Genomic DNA, 23,206 nt, shown 5'->3' with positions numbered 1-23,206 from the left:
TAGGTATCTAGCCATTAATCCTCTAGGAATCTTAAAAGTCCAAAGTGGCTAGAGTTAGATGTTAGCAGTTGGAAAAACAAAACTGCATGAAATATCATCACTAGCAGTATTTATTAACAGACTGCCCGTTACTAGCCCTTCAGTTAGTAGGTGATACCTTTCTCGAAGTCCACCGTTTACACTGCCTCCCTAATGCCGCAGCGCTTAGGGCTGAGCCTTCAGTAACAATATATTAATATCAGCACGGCTTTGGCCAAAGTATTATCCCCGTGAGCCTTTTACTGTGGGGTCACTGTTAACCAAAGAATCTCTGTTCATCTTCCCAAGGACTGGAATGGTTTAGTCCTGTGCTCAGCAGCTGAGTGCGTCCGATGTCCCAGGCACTCTTCTAGTTAGGGTGTGCACAGACACTCCATTTTCTAAATTTAATAAGGAAAAAATCTCTGCGAGTGTAATTTCTTAACTACTATGCAACTGCTGAACACAAGAACCACAAACTACATAAATAACAGGAACTCAAATAGACATGTTAACAGCTAAAGTTCATTTTTAAGAATCAATTCAATATACTACATTGCAAGCAATCAATCACACTGCAATCATCATTTACAAATCAAAGTACAAGGCAGATACTCATGGGGGTATATACAACTAGGTGGAAGTGTGTGATTATGGACGAGCAGATTGAAACTGTAAATTATGTAACTGTCTCTCATAATTACCCTGCTTGAAAACCAAAAGAAACTTCCTGTATAATTTTGCAGGAGAATGGGGATGGAACTACAGAATCACTTTTTAGTTGGTTTTAACCCTTCAACAGCTATTTAGTTACGTGTGATAGGTCAAAGAAAGTTTATGCTTATTTATGAAAAGTTGGCAGGGAGGTATTTCAAAGTAATCCTCTGAAAAGCTCCAGATTATTAATGAAACCTGATGATTTCGCTTCCTCCTCAGGAAAGATTTATCTCAATTATTTGGTAAAACGAACAACATTTAAAACAAATTCACAGACGTCATTCATTTTACTTTCTCTCTAACAACATTCATTATGGTCTCCAAGTTTTTAACTAAGACGTATCTTCTGCCTGGTAGGAAAAAAATCTCATTAACTTTCTTAAATTCATGGGGAAAAGCTCCAACACTGGGCAAACCACAGGGCAGGACTTCTAATCTCTGAACAGAGAACCATCCTCTTCTTAAGAAGGAAACCTGTTTTTTTGCAATAAGTAGTCAGCAAAACTTCGTTTCAGCGTATTTTTAAGACATTCTAGCTTTTTCTTTCCCTTTCTTAAAGTCTAACATTTAACATCTTTTCTCTTCTGTAAGCATGGTTTCTGGTGCCCTAAAGATCTGCCCCAAATATCAGAACTTGGACATCCAGCATTCTGGGAGAAGGAAGCTTTCCCTCATTTTAAATTAAAAAAAAAAAGGGAGAAAGAAAGGGAGGGAGGAAAAAGGGAGAGACAGACAAGGAACATGAGAAGTTCCAATGCTGCTGTGGCCTCTCTGTATCATATTTTCTCTCCTATCCACCCCTATCCTCAAGGCCATTCTTCGTCTGAATGCACTATTTTATCACCACTCTGTTAACATACAACTCTTCAATTATGTTTCTCTAGGTTTAAGAGTGGAAACACAATTTACAGGAAGGCAGTTTTCTAATGGACTAGACTCAACACTTGAGAGGATATGATTCTGGTACATTTCAGTACATTTCCTTCACATAAAGTCTGATGTGGAGAAGCTCCCAATACACCAAATACCCATGTATTCACACTTTGATTTTAAAACAGTAAAGGTGAAAAACTCTTTTATTTTATTTTGTTTATTTTATTGTTTTTTTTTAAGAGAGAGAGAATGACTGCTAGCAGGGGGGTGAGGTGGGGGGAGGAGGGGCAGAGGGAGAGGAAGAGAATTCTTTTTTTTTTTAATAAATTTTTATTTATTTGAGAGAGAGAGTGAGAGAGAGAGAGCAAGAGAGGGGGGAGGGGCAGAGGGAGAAGCAGACCCCCCACTGAGCAGGGAGCCCGATGCGGGACTCAATCCCGGGACTCCAGGATCATGACCTGGGCCGGAGGCGGTTGCTTAACCAACTGAGCCACCCAGGCGCCCCGAGGAAGAGAATCTTAAGCAGGCTCCACGCCCAGTGTGGATCCCGATGCGGGGCTTGATCCCAGGACCCCAAGTTCATGACTCAAGCTGAAACCAAAAGTCTGAGCTAAACCAACTCAGCCACCCAGGCACCCGAAAAACTGTATCTCTTTTAAAAACATCACTAACATAATGCCACCAATAAATCAAAAAGTTTTCATTTTAAGAGTTATAAGAATCTAAGTTCCAACACAGATACCGTAGGGTGTGAACTCCCATTTTAAGACCATTGATTTCTTAAAAAATAAAAAAGGTAAAAATAAAACACAGATCTAGAAAATGACATTAAACAAATATATAGCTTAATGAAAGGCAGCCACCCTTGTAATCACCACCCAGGATCAAGAAATAGACGTTTGCCAGTCACCCTGAAAAACCTTCCATTTGTCCCATCCCAGTCATCCCTCCTTTTTCCCTCCCAAGTAACCACTATCCCGACTTTCATAGTGTTTCATTATACTTTTATCACCCAACATACCCCAGGTACTAAAATATAGTCCTGTTCATTTAAAAAAAAATCTATCTTTTAAGTCTCTTTTAGTCGATGGGTTCCCCTCTCCACCCCCTTTCTTTTCCTTGTAATTTATCTACTGATGAACTGGGGCCATCTGACCTACAGAGTTTCCACAATCCGGATTTTGCGGATTGCATACACGTGATGTGGTTCAATTTGTTCCTCTTTCCTCTGTGTTCCTGCAAAATGGCAGCTGGATCCAGAGGCTTGGTGAGGCTTTGGGTCCAACCTCTGGCAAACTACAGGTGATGGTGTGTCCCTTGATCAGGAAGCACATAATCTCTGGTTGTGTCCCCTTTCACAATGCTGCTGTTGAAGTTCAAGGTCTAGATCAGTTAATTCATTGGCAGAATCGCAAAACAGCCATGTGTTAATTCTATCATTTCATTTATTGGCTGGAATATGTTTATAAAAAGATGTTTTCCCTTATTAACTATTTGTTTACCTAGGGGTATAGGTCATATAGGAAAGGCAAGTTAAATGCTTTATTTACCCATTTTTAAGATAATGAACTGGTTCCTATCATCCTCTAAATTTGATTTTAGGTGTCATTATGAATGTGTGAGTTTATATATTTGGTGAGTTTCAATCAATTGCAACTGTTGTCTTTACTGTTACACTTATTGTCCCGTGGGAGCCTCTTCAAGTTAAATCCTGAGTCCTTTTGACAAGACCCTAATAATTTTTGTCTCCTTGCTATCTAGTATGAAAGAAGAAACATTCCAAACACTCCTTTTCACAGAAAGAACTCTACGTCATTTTAAATGATTCAATCTGCCCCCCAAAAAGGATATATGCAAATATACAGTGAGGTCTACCTGTATCACATTTCCTCAAGATTTCACCAACACGTTTTCAATTCTTTCTGCTTTATATAATAACACTGCATATTTTTTCAATGTGGACAAATAGTTACATGCATAACTGAATTGCTTTTAATCCACTCAACTATTCTAAAGCACTTTATAAACTTTAAAACAATTTTGTTGGAAAAAAGGAGCTCCTCTATGATGCTAACCCAAAGCAGGACTCAATAGAAATAATTACAAAACAGAGGTTTTTATATTAGTAAACATGAACATGTACCACTAATACTAGAGTAAAAACAAGCTAACCACAAATTGATGGGGGAGAAAAAAAAAATCAGATTCCTAACTAGTATTTTCCTACCAGAATTCTAAACAAATGAGAGAAAAATCTTTTGCTTTACCCAAAACAAATTGCTGTGGGGAAAAAAAATACTACCTCACAGACAGCTGAAATTATAAATGTGCTGGTTAGAAATCCCATCATGAGAGGATGTTATCTTAGGATATTGTGCTACAAACGTTAAGACTACAAGCTGGAAAGTATGTTTAAGGGGAATGGTTCCCTGGAAACCAAAATCAGGTATAGTACTCAGCTCAACCAATCAGAACAGAATCTTTCTTGATCTTGTTTTGGATAAGGTACAAATGTTTCCCTTGCATGCACCTGAACTGGGAAGACGAAAAGAGAGCTGGAGGCCTTTCCTCTCCTATCCTGGCAGCCCCGTGTGCCACCCAAACATGCAGCGTCGCATGCCTCGGATGAATCCTCCGTGTGTCTGACCGCCCACTGACCTGTGGGTTAAGGCCGGGGCCCTTTATCCTTACAGTCTCATCACCTAGGCCAGCCCCTGGCACAACCCGTGTAAATAAAGCATGGTTACTGAAGGAAGTGATGAGGGAATAAAGAAGGGGAAAAAACAGACTGAGAAGAGATCTCGGGTCAAGCACCAGCTGCCACAAGGAGCCAGGTGAATGTGGTAGGTGCCGTCAGGGACACAGAAGAGTGCTGATGAGATATCCGCATTCCTTTATTACTTACTCCCACAACAAACCCTTTTTTGGCTCACCTACTATGCGCATCCCACTGGTGCTCACGGCTCGGAGTTCAGCAGTGAGCCAGCCTGGCCCTCATGATAATGCTGTCAAGCTTCCATTTACAGCTGAAGACAGGTTTTCCCATACTAATTATGTGAATTTGTCCAGTAGTAGGGTTTCAAAATGACTCACTACAAATGCCGGTCAGTGTTAGAAATCCAAACAGACAAAAGATCTGTAAAAACAATCCACCTGCATGCCAAATCTTGAAAAAATTCAGAGCTATGTAAGGCAAAACAGTAGCTGTAGACCGTATGTTTCTTATTTACAACATTTTCATTGAAGCAATGAATACAAACTATTCTATAAGAGCTATTTATTTGCTCTTTATGACAAGCTTTGTTAAAAAAAAAGATACATAAATAAATTGTTAGCTGCACTGCCTCATGCAACTTATTTCTATGCATTCGGTAACAGTCAACCTCTGAATAAATCACCGAGAGCTCAAATTTCAACCTTGATGTTATCTTTAACATATTAAAATATATTGCACTTCAGTCCAATATCATAAAACAGTCATGACAAAGGCTTTTAGCACAACATATCATAATGAGAAAATAAGGAAAAGTAGCCATTTTCCTTATTATATTATAAACCAGAATGCTATTAAAATATATGTCACCATGATACTTATTCTTCTGTAAGTCAAAACATGTCTTCCAAAACCCAGCAAAAGTCTGAGGACACAGCTGCCGGTCCTGTTTCCACAAGTGTCATGGTGGGGGTGTGGGGAGGGTATCTTAGAAAAGGCTATAAAGGACTTGAGCCCCATTTCAAAAGCATAACTGATTATTCTTTAATGACTGCCTGGGCTGTGCTCACCCAGGGAGGAGAGCTGCCGGGAAAGCTGTGCAAAGAAAAAAGCTTTCTTGAGAGTTCCTTAACACGGAAGTTGGAATTTTCCTTCCAAAATAAATGCATGAAGAAATGAATTATCTGATAAAAGTCAGGAAAAGATAAGTTTCTCTTCAACCAACTGTGTGTAAATGTGAATTTTGTCACAGCTCTCATCTGTCCGCCCAGGGGTTATAGTAGATGGTGGCAATCTTCTTTCTGATGCAGCTTGAATGATAGAAGCTGTGCTTGAACAAAACACCAGCCCTCAAAAGGAGGCAGGGCACACCGGACATCATTTGGAAGTTAAGTAAACCACAGCTGACTGATTATGGTCTAATAAAATAAAAGTCTTCTTCATAAGAATCACGTGTGAGGAGAGAAAGCACATTAAGAAAGCTCTTTTCACAGTAATTCTTTCAACATTTGGTTAATAAGGACCTACTAAGTGCCAGGCTCTTCCAGGAGGTGAGACTGCCCCGAAGTCTCTATCCCCAGGAATCTTACTTTTGGGGAAGGAAATGGGCAATAAACAGTAAATATATAAAAGACACATGCAACTTTCTAAATGACTTTACACTTGCTCAGCCTTTAGCATTTCTTAATAGTGCCACTGAAAAAGAGAAAACTATTAAATAAAAGTTGCATAAGGAAATAAATACCACATGTCAAATTTATAGCTCCTTCATTCAATTCACTTACAGGGAACCAGAGGGTTTCAGTCATATAACATGTCCCCAAGAGACACCATCACAGTCCCTCAAAACCTTTGATGCTCGGCTTGTGGGGCTCAGAAATGGGGGAAAGTGAAATATTTACACTGCAACAGTGAGTGCTTCACGGCCTCTACCTCATCATGGAGAAATGGAGAGGACAGAATTCACATGTCTCGCTGGGGTAAAAGGTGAGGCTGCTCAGAGTGAGGTGACAGGCACCAGGGTTCTGGCCACCACAGGGCTGAAGACAGTGCTATCTGTGCCTCCCTGTAACCATTCTCAGGTTACCCACTGGGAAGGGCAGTGATGCCCAGAGACCCTTGCTAGACAAGTGGGATGTGTCACCAGGGCCTGTCAGGCCAGGACCCAGCTCCTGGGAAGAATCTGCTTACCCTGAAATTATACTCAACTTGCTGTCAGAGAGAAGTCAGTGACCCTTATGCAGTCTCAGCAACTCAAGAGTCTACCAATAGTCAGGTAAAACATGGGTTACTGGAATACAACCAACTGGATTTCTAAATTAAAACTCCTACTTAATTGGAGAGAGGCCTGTCAGTATCAAAAATTTGTTCCAAAAAAAAGCCATTTTCAGGTAGGATGAAACAACTCTAAATCTCTGCTTAAAAGTCATCTTTTTTTAAAAAAATATTTTATTTATTTATTTGTCAGAGAGAGAGAGAGAGAGGGAGAGAGGAAACAAGCAGGGGGAGCAGCAGAGAGAGAAGCAGGCTCCCTGCTGAGCAAGGAGCCCAATGCAGGACTCGATCCCAACACCCTGAGATCAGGACCGGGGCCAAAAGCAGCCGCTTAACCAACTGAGCCACCCAGGCGCCCCTCATCTTAAGTTCTTAAGTTTTACTTAAACTGTGTTTTGAAAAGTTTGTAGCGGCAGCCCTTTTAAAGTAGTCTGAACTCCAAGTTGCTAGCTGACGACCTCAACTACTATGGCACGTATTCCTGAGTTTAGGTATCATGTATTACAACATTTAAGCTAGTAGCTAGCATCTAAGATATGGGGGAAGAAGTAGTTTTCTCTTTGAGAGATTGGTTATGGTTACCCTCTGAACATCACACCCTTCTAGGTAGAGATGAGGTATTCGGCTTTCTTTCTAATTCTGCTTGAGGGACCTAGATAGAAGAGCTCTGAGAAGTAGGAAGCGGGAAACCAGACAGAAGATGCTTTCTTGTTCTAAGGAATGCTTCCTCAGGAAACCAGCCAAGAGTTATAAGGAGGCTAAGAAAAGGCAAAACTGGGACTCTCTAGGTACCTGAGGGATCCCTGTCATTAGAACCAGAAGGTGTAAAGAATGAAGGTGTGGAAGATTAACCCACTAATTCTCAGTGAGAAAGAAACTAGATAAATTGTACCAAGAGGCATCTTTCTTATATTTCTTGTAAGTTTCTTGTATTCCTTATTTTTCTTAAACCCAGGTATGTGTGTGTATATGTGTGCCATTTTTAAGAAAATAGAAGTCAAAGGACATTGCTGACTACACTTACAAGTGACCAAAGTCGTAACTTGTAGGCACAAAACTGGGTTATCTGCACTCATCTTCTAGCAACACTCACTAAACACAGACTCAGTTCTTAAATGGTATACATTCCTCACAAAAGCCACAGAGAAACTCCTCAAGAGAAATCACAGAAAAGGTCAGCAAAGGGGACTTCCTGAAATGAGTGCCTAGTTCATTCAATCACTCCTACTTCCTCTTGAGTTCTAGCCCATGAAGGACAATCCTGAGACACTGCATGATATTTTAATACTGAATAAAGAAAGCCAAGAATTGAACCTGCTTACAAACTTTCATGATTAGTCTACAAATAAACAGACACTAATTTTAAAAAATGCTTAAATGTACAGTTAAGGGATAATTTATGTAACTGATGCCTATCTACTAGTCTCAGAAGACCAAAGGTGTTAAGTTTGTAGACTTTTGGACCCACTGTCATCTACCCTTTATAAAAGCTTCCCCAAGGGTGGCTCAGTTGGTTAAGCAACAGCCTTCGGCTCAGGTCATGATCCCGGAGTTCTGGGATCAAGTCCTGCATTGGGCTCCCTGCTCAGCAGGGAGTCTGCTCCTCCCTCTGACCCTACCCCTCTTGTGCTCTCTCAAATAAATAAAAAATGAAATCTTAAAAAAAATAAAAAAAGCTTCCCCAAGGTTATGTCAAGGCTGAAACAAACAAGAAAGTTAGTTAAGATTTAGAATTCTTATAATTCTAGTTAGTATGTTTGATGATTTTAAATTAGGAAAGAATGTTGAATTTCATCAAATGCCTTTTCTGAATTTTCATTAAACAACTCATCTGGATATCACTTTTTGTTGTTCCCGTCACTGCTCCCTGGCCGCCCTTCCACCAGTGCTCCAGCCTCTGTAGTTTAAAAAACAAAAACCAGGTTCCTGTGCCCCCAAGCCCTTGATGGTTGAGCTTTCTGAATTCACTTTTTAAAATTCTACATACACCACGGTCCTCCAAAGCATACTTCTTATACCTTATCTTAATCTTCTCTGGGGCACTGAACAGTGCCTGGGGAGTGATTTTGGACAAGCTTCTTAGTGATAACAGTAACCAACCTCCTAAGGTCTTTGCAAGGATGAAGCAAATTGACCTGTGTAATTCAGGTGACAGTGCCTGGCACACAGTAAGTGCTCTAGAAAGGTCAGCTAGGATTATGACTACTGTTGTTGCAATGCTGACCTCTTTTGGCTTCCCTAACACCTTTCTCCCCTGATCCTCTTCCTACTTCTATACCCTTTTCAGTTTCGTTGATAACTTCCTCATCCTCTATTAGCCCTTAACGGGTTGGAACTTCAAGCACTCCATCCTCAGCCCTGTCTCCCTACACTTTCCCGGGTTGTCCTCATCCGTACCTATGGTTGCCGCCACCACACTCTGCCCACCACTCCCAGTAGCTCCCTTTAATGCATTCCCCTGCTGAGCTCCAAACTCTCAAGGAAAGCTGTATGCGGATGTTCACAATCACAGTGAAGGCAACACAGCCAAAGCTGCACTCGCTACCTTTCCAAGCTCAGTTCATTCGTCCATTCATCTACATTTACTGAGCAGCACGAGGTGCCAGGCAGAATTCTACCTGCTGCAGAACAGGAAAATACCTGATTCATTTCCATGTGTCCTCATTGCCACTCCCTCAGGTCAGGCCTTCACGATTCTTAAATTAGTTTTCTTTCTATTTACAGCAATAAGTATGAAGAAGAAAATAAAAATTGTCTCTAATTCTAATTCTAGAAATAATCTGGAAGTGTGTTTCTTTCCCTTCTCTGCATATACTTTTTTGTAATTGAGTACATATATATATACAATTTTGAAAGCCATGTATTTATCATAAACATCTTCCTATTTTATTGAAAATTCTTTAGAACATAATTCTTAATAACTAGTAATATTCCGTTATATGGATGTACCATAATTTTTCTCAGGGAAATGGTTCTCTCTTACTTTTGACTATTGAGAGGGTTTCAGTTTTTTGTTTCTACTATAAACAATGGCACTGTGACAGACAACTGTACCAAAACATTAACTCTTTGAGTAACAGAAGTGTGGGGGATTTAATTTTCTCTTGGTATTTTATCTGTGCTTTCTAACTTTCTACTATGAGTTTATACTGCTATAATTGGGGGAGGGGGTGAAAGGAGAAGGGAAGTCCACTCTTTAAAAAACGAATACAAAACATGTTGTTACATTAAATATGAAATTAATGCACAGTGACTGAAGTATATTGATTTCCTTAGAATAAATTCCTTTCCGATGTTTTTGATATATATGTCAAAGTTCTGGAAAACGTCTACCAATTTACACCTTCTCCAGTGTAAATCTAACAGCCCACCTATGTCAACTTAGATTTGGCTATATTTAAAAATCTTTGCTAATTTGGTAGGCAAAAAATTATAATCTTGCAGTTATTTGAATTTGCACTTTTAAATCACCAACAATTTTTTTTCCCGTATTTTAATGAGCCACTTGTACTTGACAGACTGTGGAGCATCGTGGCCTAGAGTCCAAGTGCTCGGACTCAAACTAGAGCGGTGCCATTTCTTGTTTGCATAGCTGGGCCTTGTTTCCTCACCCATAAAGCAAGATCAAAACGTCTCAGCCAGTGTTGTGAGGGTGCAGTGAGTCAGGACTCTTAGGAAAGTGGCTGGCACACAGTAGGCACTCAGCAAATGTCAGCAGTGCTGCTGCCACCAAGGAGTTTCCTTTTCTGTGCCTTCTGCATTCGTGGCCTCTGCTCAGTTTTCTATTAAGGTTTACGCTTTAACACTATCAAACCTTTCCTTTTAAATATTTGTTTAAATGCTATAGCTGTCAAAGCTTTGCCTGGCATGTTTGTTGCAAACATCTTTCCCATTATGTTTGCTTTTAAATATTAATAATTTTTACCATATAGACATTTTACCTTTTTACATAGTCAAGCCATCTGTATATTCTTTTGTGATTTCTTTCGCTGCATTAACACTTCGTGCTAGGATGTCCTAGACCATCCAAAGACCAGAGAACTGTATATCCTTTCTTCTTCTACTTTCGAAGTTTTTGTGTTTTCATTTTTTGTTAATCATCTAAATCTTTTTTTTTTTTTTTAAGAGAGGGAGCAAACAAACAGGGGGAGGGGCAGAGGGAGAGAGAGAATCTTAAGCAGGCTCCACATCCAGCATGGAGTCCGACACAGGGCTTGATCTCACGATCCCAAAATCACGACCTGAGCTGAAATCAAGAAATCAAGAGCTGGACACTTAACCACCCAGGCGCCCTGGATCATCTAAGTCTAAGTTACAAATATGGAAATGTGGAAAGACAGAATAAAACCTTGTGGTGGTGCTGATCTGGAATGCAAGGTTACAATATGAACTCATGACTGGGGTGTGGGGTATGGTGTGTGTGTGTGCACGTGTGCATGTGTGTAGACAGAGATGGGGATGAGAAGGAATCTCAGATTCCAGGAGAAAAGAGACGGGGTATCAACTTCAACCTTGACAGTCACTCCTTCCACTACCCACTTAAGTTCTGAGCAAAGAATCACAAAACCCATAAGGTGGTTTATGAGTGGGCCAGGAGTTGGTATTGTTTAGTCACTTTGGCCAAGCTCCGCAAATGACCTCCTGGGGAGCCCTGCTCTGCAAACCCCAGACAGGCTGTTCCAGGAAGAGTAAGACAACAACTTATTCCAAGGACAGCATTTGGTCCCATGGATGACCATTCCCCCTCTGGACGGTCCTGGAGAACAGTGTTCAAACTTTTGGGATTTGCAGTTTTTTATATACATTTACACATTTCACATCATATGGCACCCATGTCTCTAATCCAGTGTGTAAGTAGGCAGCTGGGCAGCTACAGCCTTCTTCCCACTGCTCTTGTCTAAGCTTCCTAAACTGGCAGTTACTATAGACAAAATATTTTCCTGCCGTACAACTTTTATTTGAATTACTGAAAATACATCCCCTGACCAAAAGATCCTCAGGCTCATGTACAAAACAGAAATAAAATAAATCTAACAATTAAAAGGTCCCTTAAAAAAAAAAAAAAAAAGCGCATATTTTAGAAAACCAGTAACCTTGGTTATCTGTTTTGCCCTGAGTTCTGAATTATGAGGCTGACAAGGATTATGAGAGGTCATGTGGTTTACCTCCTTACTCTGCAAGATTGGATCTAAATCATTCTAGAAAGATATTTATCTACTATTATTTTAAGTAACTCCAAAGAAGGAGAGGCTACCAATTTTTTCAGCAGCCTACTCTATCTTCTTTAAAACTTTGTGGCCAAGGATTTTTTTGTTTTGTTTTGTTTTAAATTGAATTTCTATTGGGTTTACACCAGTTCCCATTTTCATTGAGTATTGTAAAATTCTTCCCCCCGTTTCCTCTTCTCTGAAGGAGTAACACCAAGCCCTTTTCAACTTTATTCAAATAATTTACCACATTCCTTACCCCACCCCAGCATAGGGGCAATGTCAAGGGTACAGGAAGAGAAAAATCTAAAAGTTACACCCTCAGCAGCACTGTACTACCCAGACACACAGTAACGGATGGCATTCATCATGATGGCCCTGAGCAATCTAGAAAGGTTCCAATGGGTTCCAGAGTTCTGGTTTAAAAATACAGGGTAGACTCAAATACAGAAGGGAACGTCTTTGTTCCTGGGTTGTTCTCTTATGTAAAAGGCTTCTCTATTAGATCATGCTGTACAAATAAGATGCTACTGTATTTAGAAACTTGCATTTTTATCCATTAAGTAGTAATCCCTTTTTAAATTTTAGGTAGAAAATCACTGTGTGCAGTACCATGTATCACTTTGAAGATTCCATTCAAATCAAGAAAAATACACTGAATGCAGACTACTGATCATACTGTCTTACTACTGAAAACAAAGAAGGTATCCAAGGAGTTTACAGTCAGTTGGAAGTATGACACATCACTTATCACCAATAAAGCAGGCATTGCGTCTAAGTGCTATGCTACAGAGATAAGGAGCCAAGAAGGGAATGAGATCAATCTCCAGGAGGTGGGATCAAATAGAAGACGTTCTTGATCTGGCTCTTAAAAATGGGTAGGATTCTGAACAGACGAAGGCTGGGGAAGGAGGAAGTGGTCACTTCAGGAAAGGGACTGCATAGACAAAGAATGGAAATATGGAAACATGCTCAGAATATTTGAGGAAAAAGAGATTAGCAGATGAAAAAGCCTTAAAAAAATTAGCTGGAAGTAGGTGCTAGGATACCTTGAATACTGAGCTCTGGAGTTTGCCTTATTCTGTAGGCACGCAGATGCTAAAAGTATCAAAAGGTTAAGACTTGGACTGTTGCTATGCATATCAGAAACCAAAATGTTTATGCAACAACTTATAAATGGTGGCCACACAAAAAAAGGGGTTTGCCCATAGAACGATTACATCTAGAACTCTGTAAAATAAAAATGGTGACCTCCTGGTAAGATGGCCCTCCATGGGAGAACTGGATCAGGAAACAAAGGATAAGACTAAGAAAATGAATTAATAACTAGAAATGTTAACTGAAAATATAAAAATAGTCAATAAATAATACTTCAAAAAAAGAACAGTATTCTCAATGTCAACAGATTGTGCAAATCTGTCCCAAACTGCTATACAGTCGTTTTATACCCCAACTTTAATATTTCAGTATCTAGTAATAAAGATTTGGACTCAACGTATTTCTTCATGATTTTCCTTGAGCACATTTATATTGTGGTTTTTGCATTTGATGTACCTTATGAAGATTATGCAATTTCCTAAATTTTCCTTCTTTCAGTTTAAAATCAGACAAACTACAATCTGGTTATGAAGAAGCACACAGTTCCTAGGGACAGATTTTTACATGGTCAGAAATTACTATTATCATGGATACTTGGCCTTTGTGTTATCTGGGTATTTTGAAATGAATTCTGCCAATGTAACCTTAGCACTCCATTTACACACCCCATATAATATAAACAAGGAGGAAAAAAAACTACCCATATTTTTTACATTATCCTATGCATCCTTTTGTATATCATTCCAATTTTAATTGAAGAGACTCTAAAGATACAAATGTGTATAAAAAATATTTCTTGGGCAACCTTCTAGAAAAAAACATTGTATAATTTCCATAATAGAAAAAGGGAAATTAACAAAATAAGAGAGTTATTTCTACTAGAAAGACTCAAAGGATAAGCCACCTAAAGAATTGTTTTTCTAAGTAGAAATATCCCTTTCTTGCTCTGTACTGGTAAGATTATAGGTAAAATTTTAGAAAGCTGAAAATCCTTTTAAATAATACTTCCGTTAGCTCTAATCACAAATAATTGCCTCTTCTGGTGCTAATGAGTATGAGCGCCATGGAATGGAATGGAATTCTGCCGGTTCATTCAGGGTCATGGCTTTGTGAGCTGGTGACACTGCCGAGAAATCTAGTCTCAATTTCCTAGAGCACAATAAGTGAGCAGCAGTAAATTTTTCACTTGAGGAAGATTTTCTAACCTATGTAAATATAAAGAGAGAGCCTATTATCTACTGATAAAAACAACAAAGTACATTAAATAAAGTTTTATGTGTTATTCTTTCCTTTAACAGCCATCAGCTCCCTGGGTCATGAAAGTAAGTAAAGCACTTCACTTACTGAAGTCAATGAGAAACCGTCCAAATCCTTGCCTTTGGTGCTGGGGCATGATCATTATGCAGGAGACATTATACTTCTGCTGGCAAAGCTTTTCCTGAGGGAAGGAGAAACAGATCAAGTATGTCAGAGCTCTGCTGAAGTGGGCAATTCCCTGCACCTGCCACCGTCCTTGTACAATAGTTCACTAAGGTGAGCCAATGTTTTAGGTCAGGATCAAGCAGAATACCCCCATTGTGTTGATCAATCAAACTACCAGCTAACTACAAACCATCAACTCCAGGCACGCCTCTCAATTACGCCTTTATGCCTGAAAGTTGGTAGCATAAAATATGAATAACGAATCCAAGTAAACATGAGCCAAATGAAACAGAACACAGACAGTACACAAGAAATGATTTCCTTGCTCAAACAACTTGGGAGATGGGGGAAGAACACCAAACATCCAGAGAGTCACCCAGAGGCGTAAGGTAGGACTGACTGAGCCGGCTACCCTGCTGAACAACTTACAACTCTGTGACAGCAATCCGTCTTTTGCCTTTCACCAAATGCCCCAAGGAAACGAAAACAGTGTATGGGTAGGTAGGTCTGCGCAGATATTATTTCTCTTATGGATAAAAGGTCAAAGTAAAAAGCAAGAGAAATAATTAATCTGCATTTCAAACTGGGAAAATAAATCAAAACAAAAAGACCGGGGCAATAAGAAACCCCAAAGCCTCCACACAAAAGTGAGGCCAAAATATTACCAACACTATGAAACCAGAAGGAAGATTGGGAAGAATATAGTGGGAAACAGTTCCTATAGTTAAGGAAAAATTTGCAATTTTCATGGGATGTGGCATCAGAGCAGCAGTATTTTATTCAGAGTACACAGAAGCAGCCAAAGCCTGCACAGAGAAGATCTGGAAAAGGCTTTTGAGGTTGTGAATGCTCTGGCCAAATATAAACCACAAATAAGATTGACCACAAATGGTACTAACCACATGAAAGAATTACTTCAGAACACCCAGATCTTTAATGAACCTATTTGAAAGATCACAGGAAATTGTGGAAAAAACCCTACAGGGCAGAAATTAGAGATTTCTTTGTGAAAAAGATGTGCTCCCAACATCTGCACATTTGTAGCTGTCCTTGGAGTCTCTAAGAGATGAGGAGGAAGAAATAATGTGTGTCAGTTTCCCTAAGAAACTGGATTGCAGAGGCTAGTGTTCAAATAATTAGTCTTCTTGGCAAAGTTAGACAAATGGGTCACTCTATCTAAAGAGAGACGTACTCTGGGTGGAAAGGACTCATCCTTTATGCCATTCCTTTCTTTGCCCCAAACTATTCCTACCTTTCGATTTTGTAAGCCAGCCCAACCCTCCCCTGCACCCCACTCCCACCATGTAACACACGTTACAACAGCTAAATTCCAATCTATGGATAAAATAACCGTTCCCTCTTTCCCTCCTGTTTGGAGTCCTCTATTATCTGCCTGGAAACTCATATGCATATAATGACTTAACGCTGAACTAGAATCTAGGTCATGTTGGCCATTCTCTAGCTCTAGAATTTGGTTTAAGCATAACCCCAAAGGGCCATAGTCCTTCACACTCCAATTGACACATTTAGAATATGGCTTAATTTGCATGTATCTAGACTTTTAAAATGATTTTTTTAAGATTAATTTTTGTTTTGCTACACTGCCAAAGAATGAGTTTTCCATGTACAGTAAGAAATGATAGTGGTTGCTGCCATGCTGTAAAATAAAAGTTTTACTTGTTCCAGGTAAAATGCTGGGTCCCCTGGGAGAAGAGAGGCAGAGACTAAAACTGTAAGATTCACCATCAACGGTAGTACACCCATTGAGACAAGGACAGCAGGTACCATTAAGCATCTACATTTAAACATAGACACATTGGTGCTCGCTTCGGCAGCACATATACTAAACATAGACACATTGAAAGAAACACCATTTTCTTTCTTTCTTTCTTTAAAGTAGGCTCCACGCCCAGCATGGAGCCCACTGTGGGGTTGAACTCAAGACCCTGGCTGGCTGAGCCACCCAGGCACCCCAAGAAATGCCATTTTCTAAGAGGAAGGACCATCCTGACAACTATTTTTTTTTTTTTAAGTAATCTCTACCCAACGTGGGGCTCAAACTTACAACCCTGACACCCAGAGTTGCATGGTCTACCGACTGAACCAGCCAGGCAGGCACCCCATGACCACTATTCCTTTTAACTCATTGGAGAAAAAGATCTTTATAAACCTATACAAAAGGTTAAGATGTTTTATGCATTATATAAATAGATTTCCTATTTATTGTTTTATTTTGTGTTACTTCTCTGTCATCTTTTTTAACCTGTTGTGTGCAAATTAACTTTCGTCTTTTTTGTTTTGGAGTCTTACCAAATATGTGTATTAAAATATTGAGGCTAGTTCTCATGAATGCTATCACTTATTTATATTTTTGTTTATGACCTCTGGGTTGATTCTAAAATTTAGAAAAACTGCAGTTTGCAAAGGACCTTCATATATACTCTGTCTTTTGATATTCCATAAGGCATGGAATGACACTTCCATAAGGCATTCCATTTATTATGCAAGAGTAGAGTCATTAAAATTCACTTATCACCTAATACGCAAAACTGTACCATAAAATAAATAAAATACAGGGTTCAGATCACTGACTGTGTGCACGGAACTCTTGTAATTACCATCCTGGCACATTGAACTATCTCCTAGGTGCCTAAGAAAAGTTAAGCTTATTACCTGGTAAATATCTCCAAACTCAGTGTTTCCTTATTGCATGTGAGTTATTATCAGAAGCCTTTGTACAGAGGAATGTGAAGATAAAAGACAAACTATATCCACTCAGTATGTCAAGGGCTTCCCTATGTTAACAGCTGGAGATACTTAGGCTTTCTAAAGGTGAGGCTACTTTAGATCTTAAAACAGTAGCATAAAGAGTTAAGAGACAAAAGAGTAAACCTTGTCATTATATCACCTTGACTGTCCAAATGCCAACGTTCCAACTCACTGAGCTCCTGATGACCACAGAGGGAATACAAGGAGGGGAAATGAGAACCATCTCTTAAATGCTACACTACGCTGAAACCTTCATGTTGACACCACTGAGAGGGGGCAAGGGAAATAAGCTTAACATTTAAAAAAATCAAAGATGCTAGGTGGTCTGCAAGGCAGCAATTATAATGTTACATGGCTGTTAAAAGTCAAGAGAGCAAACACTGCTGAGGTCCTTTACACACTTTCTAGGCACGATGTTTATTGTTTTGTTTTGTTCTGTTTTTTTAAAATAAGCTCTGAACAAGAACCTGAGCTTTTCAGAAGTATGTTTCACTTACTCAAATTACAGTCATAAAAAAAAAACCCAAAAAACCCTGTTCAAAAAATTGGGCTCTACCAAAAACATTTTGAATAAGAAAATGAAGGTCATACTGGCTCTTGTTTTACCTTAGAGAAGTATCCAACCAGATGACAGCCCTTTTCATCATTTTTTGTAAGGACATAAAAAAGGAATGGCTCGACATCATAATACAACGTTTTGTGGTCCAGGAAGAGCTTGGCTAACAAGCAAAGGTTTTGGCAATAAATTTTGCTCATATTCCCATCAACCTAGCAAAGAGAAACAGACAACATTATTTAACATAAAAATACCGCTCAATATAAAATTATTTTTATATGGTATTTTGGAAAGCATATAATTTTATTTCCAAATCCCAAACTGAGAGATTAAACTACTCCATTAAACAAGTATAAAGTCAACCAGAAAACAGCCGTCACTTGGCAAGTAAGAATTCCACTTTTTCTCTTAAATTAGGGTAAATTTAAGTTAGCTTAAATCTCTCTTTAGGCTACCTGAAGAAAGTCGAAACCACTAATGAAAGAGTCATCATTCTTATTTGCAATTTACTACAAGTAAAAAACGATCAGGCATGTCCTCTCTTTTTGAACCAAGTAAATCTGAATTAAAGAAACATAAACACATCAAAATATCGCTCAAGTAAGTCGAACTTTATGTTGTTTTCAAAAGGACTTCATGTAAAAATAAAATAAATGAACAGTATTATTCTGATTCCTTGGAAGTGTAGATGAGCAAAAGAGGATTCCATTTTGGTTTTATCCCAAGCATCATTTTAAATGTAATTGGAAGAGATAAAATTTCTATGTTGGGAATACTTACAGAGAAAGTGAGATGAATTTCAACCTACAATAAGTACCATGATTACAGTCTACTTCTCTTCAAAATAAAAGAATCAAGCTGTGATACTGATGGTTATAGACAGGAGGCTAGGCACAGATGCCAATTTCTTTGATCAAATGTAGTTACTTGTTGAAAACCAAAAGCACAGCAGATTCAAGAATTTCCCTAGCACTATTCTTAGGGGAAATGGATATTTGCTAACCAGAGCTCTGTAACAACGAACTTGACCGTTCTCCAGTCTCCTGTGGACCATACAGGTTCTCATATTGCGCAAATTATTTTTAGACTTCATATAACTATTTCCCTTGGATGAAACCTAGGTCCCACGCATAGCAACATAATCAAATATGGGCAACGGACACAGAGGATACAATTCTCTCTTTAATTAAAGGAAGTTTTTATGTATTTGAGAGTCCGGTCCTTTCGGAAATGGTAGGACATTACAAAAAGGAAAGACAGAGATGTAGGTGTTGATGAGCCAGAAAAACAGACGATGATGCTGAAGCAAATTCTTATCAGTTGTGTAAGGCCTAATATGCATGCTTTCAAGAGGGATAAAGACAGGAAAGTATTAATTTATGATTACTCTTCATTTATTGTAAAAGTTACTTAGGAAACTACTAAGAGAAAAGTTTCTTATATGTTGTTCTCTAAGTATTAACTTGGATTCTAGAATAGGGATCTTGGCACAGATAATCCAATTCCTTCAAATATTTTTATGCATAAATTTTACTAATTTGTCTTTCATTTTTCCCCTCTGATCTCGGTGATGGTTCAAAAGCACCTGCAGACCATTGCTATCAGACTACCAAGATTGACTCTCTTATCCCGGAGAAGACTCTCCCAGGATTTGTGAGAGCTTAAAGCCCACACGCAGGTTCATGCTGATTTTCTTCACCGTTACTTAAAGGCAACAACGTGTTTTGTCCTTTGGGAAACAAAGAGACAGTGATTTTCATTTCATTTCGGTTTTAAGAAAGTATCCAAGGCATGAAGGAAGGATCCAACAGGAAAGTTGAACTTGTGACATTAGTTCTAAGCCTCAAATGAGAATAGCTCTGTTGTCTCACCTGGTGGGGGCTGACTGAGTAACGTCCCAAGATGAACTAAATGACTTGCATTCAGCATTCCCTCTAGCCCAGGGGGCCTCAATGGGAGTACTTTTGCCTCCTAAGTGACACTATGTCTGGAGAAAATGTTGCTTGTTACAGCTGGAAGCAATGTGGTACTACTAGCATTTAGTGGGTAGAGGCCACGGATGCCACCGAACACCCTGCAATGCACAGGATGCCCCCTACACCGAAGAACTATCTAGCCTGAGTAGTGCATAGTGCCCAGGTTGAGAAACCCTGCACCTATCCTTTCGTAAGTACTAATATATCATTAAATCGTCCCAGCAACAATACCCTTCTTCCTTCAAGCTTACCAAAAGAGCCTGATACAACCACGAAGAAGGTCTTTAAAAAACGCCTAAGACGCAGCTGGAGTTACTGTGTTCTCTGACTGGCCGTCGGAAAAAGTAGCAGGCCCTGGCTTGTCTGTGAGAGGTAGCTTAGTCAATGAGAGAAACCTCTGTAGGACCCTCCCCTATATTAAATATAATGGGAGACATTACCCAACAGAACTAAAGTGAAATGTGGGGCAGAATAATAAATTTCAGTCTGAACAACTCAAAAATAGAGAAACCTAAAGTAAAACTGTATTTCAGAGAAAAAAAAGACATCATGTCTGCTGTGTAAGAGGGCTTGTTCTGAGCACCCATGCATGAAAACCGACATAGGTAACAGAGAAGGGAATTAGGCAGAGCAATGGAAATGCTCAAAAGGAGGAACAAGAATAAAGGAGAGAATGAAGAATCCCTGAGAATAGGCAAGAACACGAAAGAAAGGCTTGGTCTCCTCAAGGTACAAGTGACACAGCTTAACTGGATCCGTGAAACTGACAATAGAACATGACGAAACAATGAAACGATATACAGGCAAAGACCTTCTGCTACTAAATCAGTTCTGAAAACACAAAATGTCTTTAAGAACCCACAATGACAGACACATGGCCACAAGGGGTTCCTGTGAACAGCAGAGTTCTCCAGGGGTGGCCATCTACCCAGATGAGGGGGGCAGTCCCAACATCTGCTAGGGTCTCACCAAAAGGATTATCCACCGTGCCAAGAAATGGATGGAAACACAGGTGGTTGTGTATTGAGGAGATATGTACAGCTGCTCAATTCCCCGGAAGAGTGAGCACCTGCCAGACATTGGCTGGAGCTGCTGAACAAAGCTAATTTCTCCTGCCAAAGAAAGCAGAATTTACAAAGAGCTGAGAAGATCATAAATTCACTGGTGAATATATCTGGTGCAGACAGGGATTTGGGGGAAGACAAAAAAGTTAATGTGATGAAGTAGGAATTCATCATCAATCTAAATGGCTGTTCAATATGGTTAAACATTCCAAAACACGGAGATACTTTAAAAGAGCTGTCTAAATTCGAATGCCAAAATCAAATATACTGTGCACCTTCCAGAAACAAATCAGAACATAACGAACAATTGAAAGAACTAGGTCTCAAAAGCTGAATTTTTTATTTACACATGCTTACCTCAAATACTGAAAGGTCTTTCCTTCGGTAAATTTCATTTGCTGGAGGATGAAACCATCCACATTTCTTTGAGTGTCTTAACAAAATATTTTTACTTTTCATATATTTAAGACAGAATTCACACAGGTAAAGCTTTGGTAACCTGTTAAAATTTTAAAATCAAAGAATCTATCAGATTGATTATACTGTTCAGGAAAAAATATTAAATATTGTTCAATTTTCTCCAAGTCATAATAAAGCTGCAATAGTATTTGGAAGAAGTAGTTTCAAGAAAAGAAAAAGATAACAGAAAACCAGTAGTAAAGAGAATGTACAAAGCTCACGTTATTTTTCAATATAATAATATTTGCTGCCATCATTTTGTGAACAAATCATTTGTTTCCTTAGAAATGTTATATAGACCAAAAGGTTTTCAGACCTGGAACCACTACTTGAAAAATCAATAAGGATGACCTGCTGTCAGGTGAACATGAGTATTTTTCAAATTTCAGATTTAATGTCATAGTGTCAATAGTATATATGGTCAGTGGTGTAACTGTAATCATCTTTTACTCAGAGGGAAGTGAATTCATTATTTTTAAAAATGATCTGTGTACTTATATAAGGCAGAGAAGTCCTAGAATTTAGTTAACATTTCTATTGATGGATGAGGTAACTTTAAAGTCTTATCATAAACATATATATCTAAAGTAATAAATGTAAAATAAAAAGATCTTGTTTCTACCAATTCCACCGACTCTAAATAACATTATACAAACAGATTTCTCTCCCATGATGACTTTTTCTCCACCTTTAAAATTGTAACATTTTTAATGTGTGCCCGATCACACTTAAACACTTTGTTAGTCTTGTAAGAAAATGTTTAGAAGCACTTTCTAGGTCTTTGGGGTATAGGAATGGGTAGAATGGTTTTGGGGAAAGTTAGCTACAGCTCTCAGAACACATGACTTATGATTACCCATACCAATTGAAGCTCACAGGTGTTTTTAAAAAGTTGTTCAAGAGCACACAGCTAAGTGATATAAGCTAGAAAGAGAAACCAAGACTCCTGACTCTTACTCTGCCACTTAACTTCTAAAACACCCTCCCCACTTTCTCCAGTAGATGATGGGCCAGACACCAACGTGATGGAGAAAAGGACAATTATCTACTCTAGAAGAAAAGCAAGTTTGTGATTGTCAGAAACTTCACAGGCTAAAACATTTGAGAAGATACTAATAAAGTATATCCTGATATACCTGAAAGAAGAAATCTGTTCACAAGATACCCATTTTTAGACATATTAGTTCAAGACAATTTCACAGCTAATCTTAGTTCAAGACAAAAGAAAACTCTAGGATCATTATTTTCTCTTCATTTTTAACAAGTTAGTCACAAATGGCTCTAAAAGTGCTCTAAAAGTAAAGATTTGCAGAAGGGTCTCTTAAGGCTACCCACCCCCACCTACTTTCTTTCATTTTTCCTCCTTCCGCTACATTTCTGTAAAAAGCTTGAAAACAAAATGTCAGATATCAGAGATATACGAACAGGTCTAATTAGGAAAATAAACAGGGCAATGAGAAGAAACCACCAACTACTTTACAGTGGCCAGTGTTTTTTCTCCTTATATGGTTTCATCCACAAACAACATTTGTCCAATTAACCAGAGGAGAAAGCATGTAGCTCAAAGGCAAAATTTACAATGCCCATGTAACTAAGGAGTGGAAGGAGTTTACATAGAACAGTGACAACTACTATAAAAAGACGCTGGCAAAAGTAATAGTTTTGGAAGCGCTTAGACTCAACTATCAAAATTTATGTCCTGAAAATCACCTAATTCCTGCTTCAGAACTGAGAATTCCCCTTCCTCACAAATATGACATTCAAGTTATATACCTTCTGGGCTGTTCCATTACCTTGCATATTCCTGTGGGTAAGGCGAGGAGTACCAGGTTTGGATTTCGTATTTCCCGAATTCTATTACAGAAGGGTACCGGCCACAGTCTTCCACTCCACTTTCACACTCTATTTTCTGTCAGAGAAAAGAAAAGAAAGGAAATAAAAATGTGTGTATTAGAAGAGGATTTCTTCACTTACCTTTTGGTTCTTTTACCAGTGGATATGAAAACCTACCAAGAACAGACACTAATCTTCATGGGGAATTTTCATGTTGTTGAAAACAC

The 23,206-nt window shown here is 38.8% G+C and overlaps 1 protein-coding gene across 4 annotated transcripts in view; it reads right to left on the bottom strand.

Moving 5' to 3' along the window:
• KAT6B (lysine acetyltransferase 6B) overlaps positions 1–23,206 on the bottom strand; it is a 180,726-nt gene that overhangs the window by 20,396 nt on the left and 137,124 nt on the right. For all 4 annotated transcript variants that reach the window (XM_035022320.1, XM_035022311.1, XM_035022330.1 and 1 more), the window contains exons 10-13: positions 22,940–23,055; positions 21,045–21,186; positions 17,698–17,859; positions 14,245–14,338 (exon numbers count right to left, since the gene is read on the bottom strand). In XM_035022320.1, coding sequence (XP_034878211.1) covers positions 14,245–14,338; positions 17,698–17,859; positions 21,045–21,186; positions 22,940–23,055 — 514 coding nt within the window. The remainder of the gene's footprint in view (positions 1–14,244; positions 14,339–17,697; positions 17,860–21,044; positions 21,187–22,939; positions 23,056–23,206) is intronic.

This window comes from Mirounga leonina, unplaced genomic scaffold (assembly GCF_011800145.1).
Source record: "Mirounga leonina isolate KUSES-001 unplaced genomic scaffold, KU_Mleo_1.0 Mir_114, whole genome shotgun sequence".
Lineage (NCBI taxonomy): Eukaryota > Metazoa > Chordata > Mammalia > Carnivora > Phocidae > Mirounga > Mirounga leonina.
This window is presented reverse-complemented; position numbering and strand designations above follow the sequence as displayed.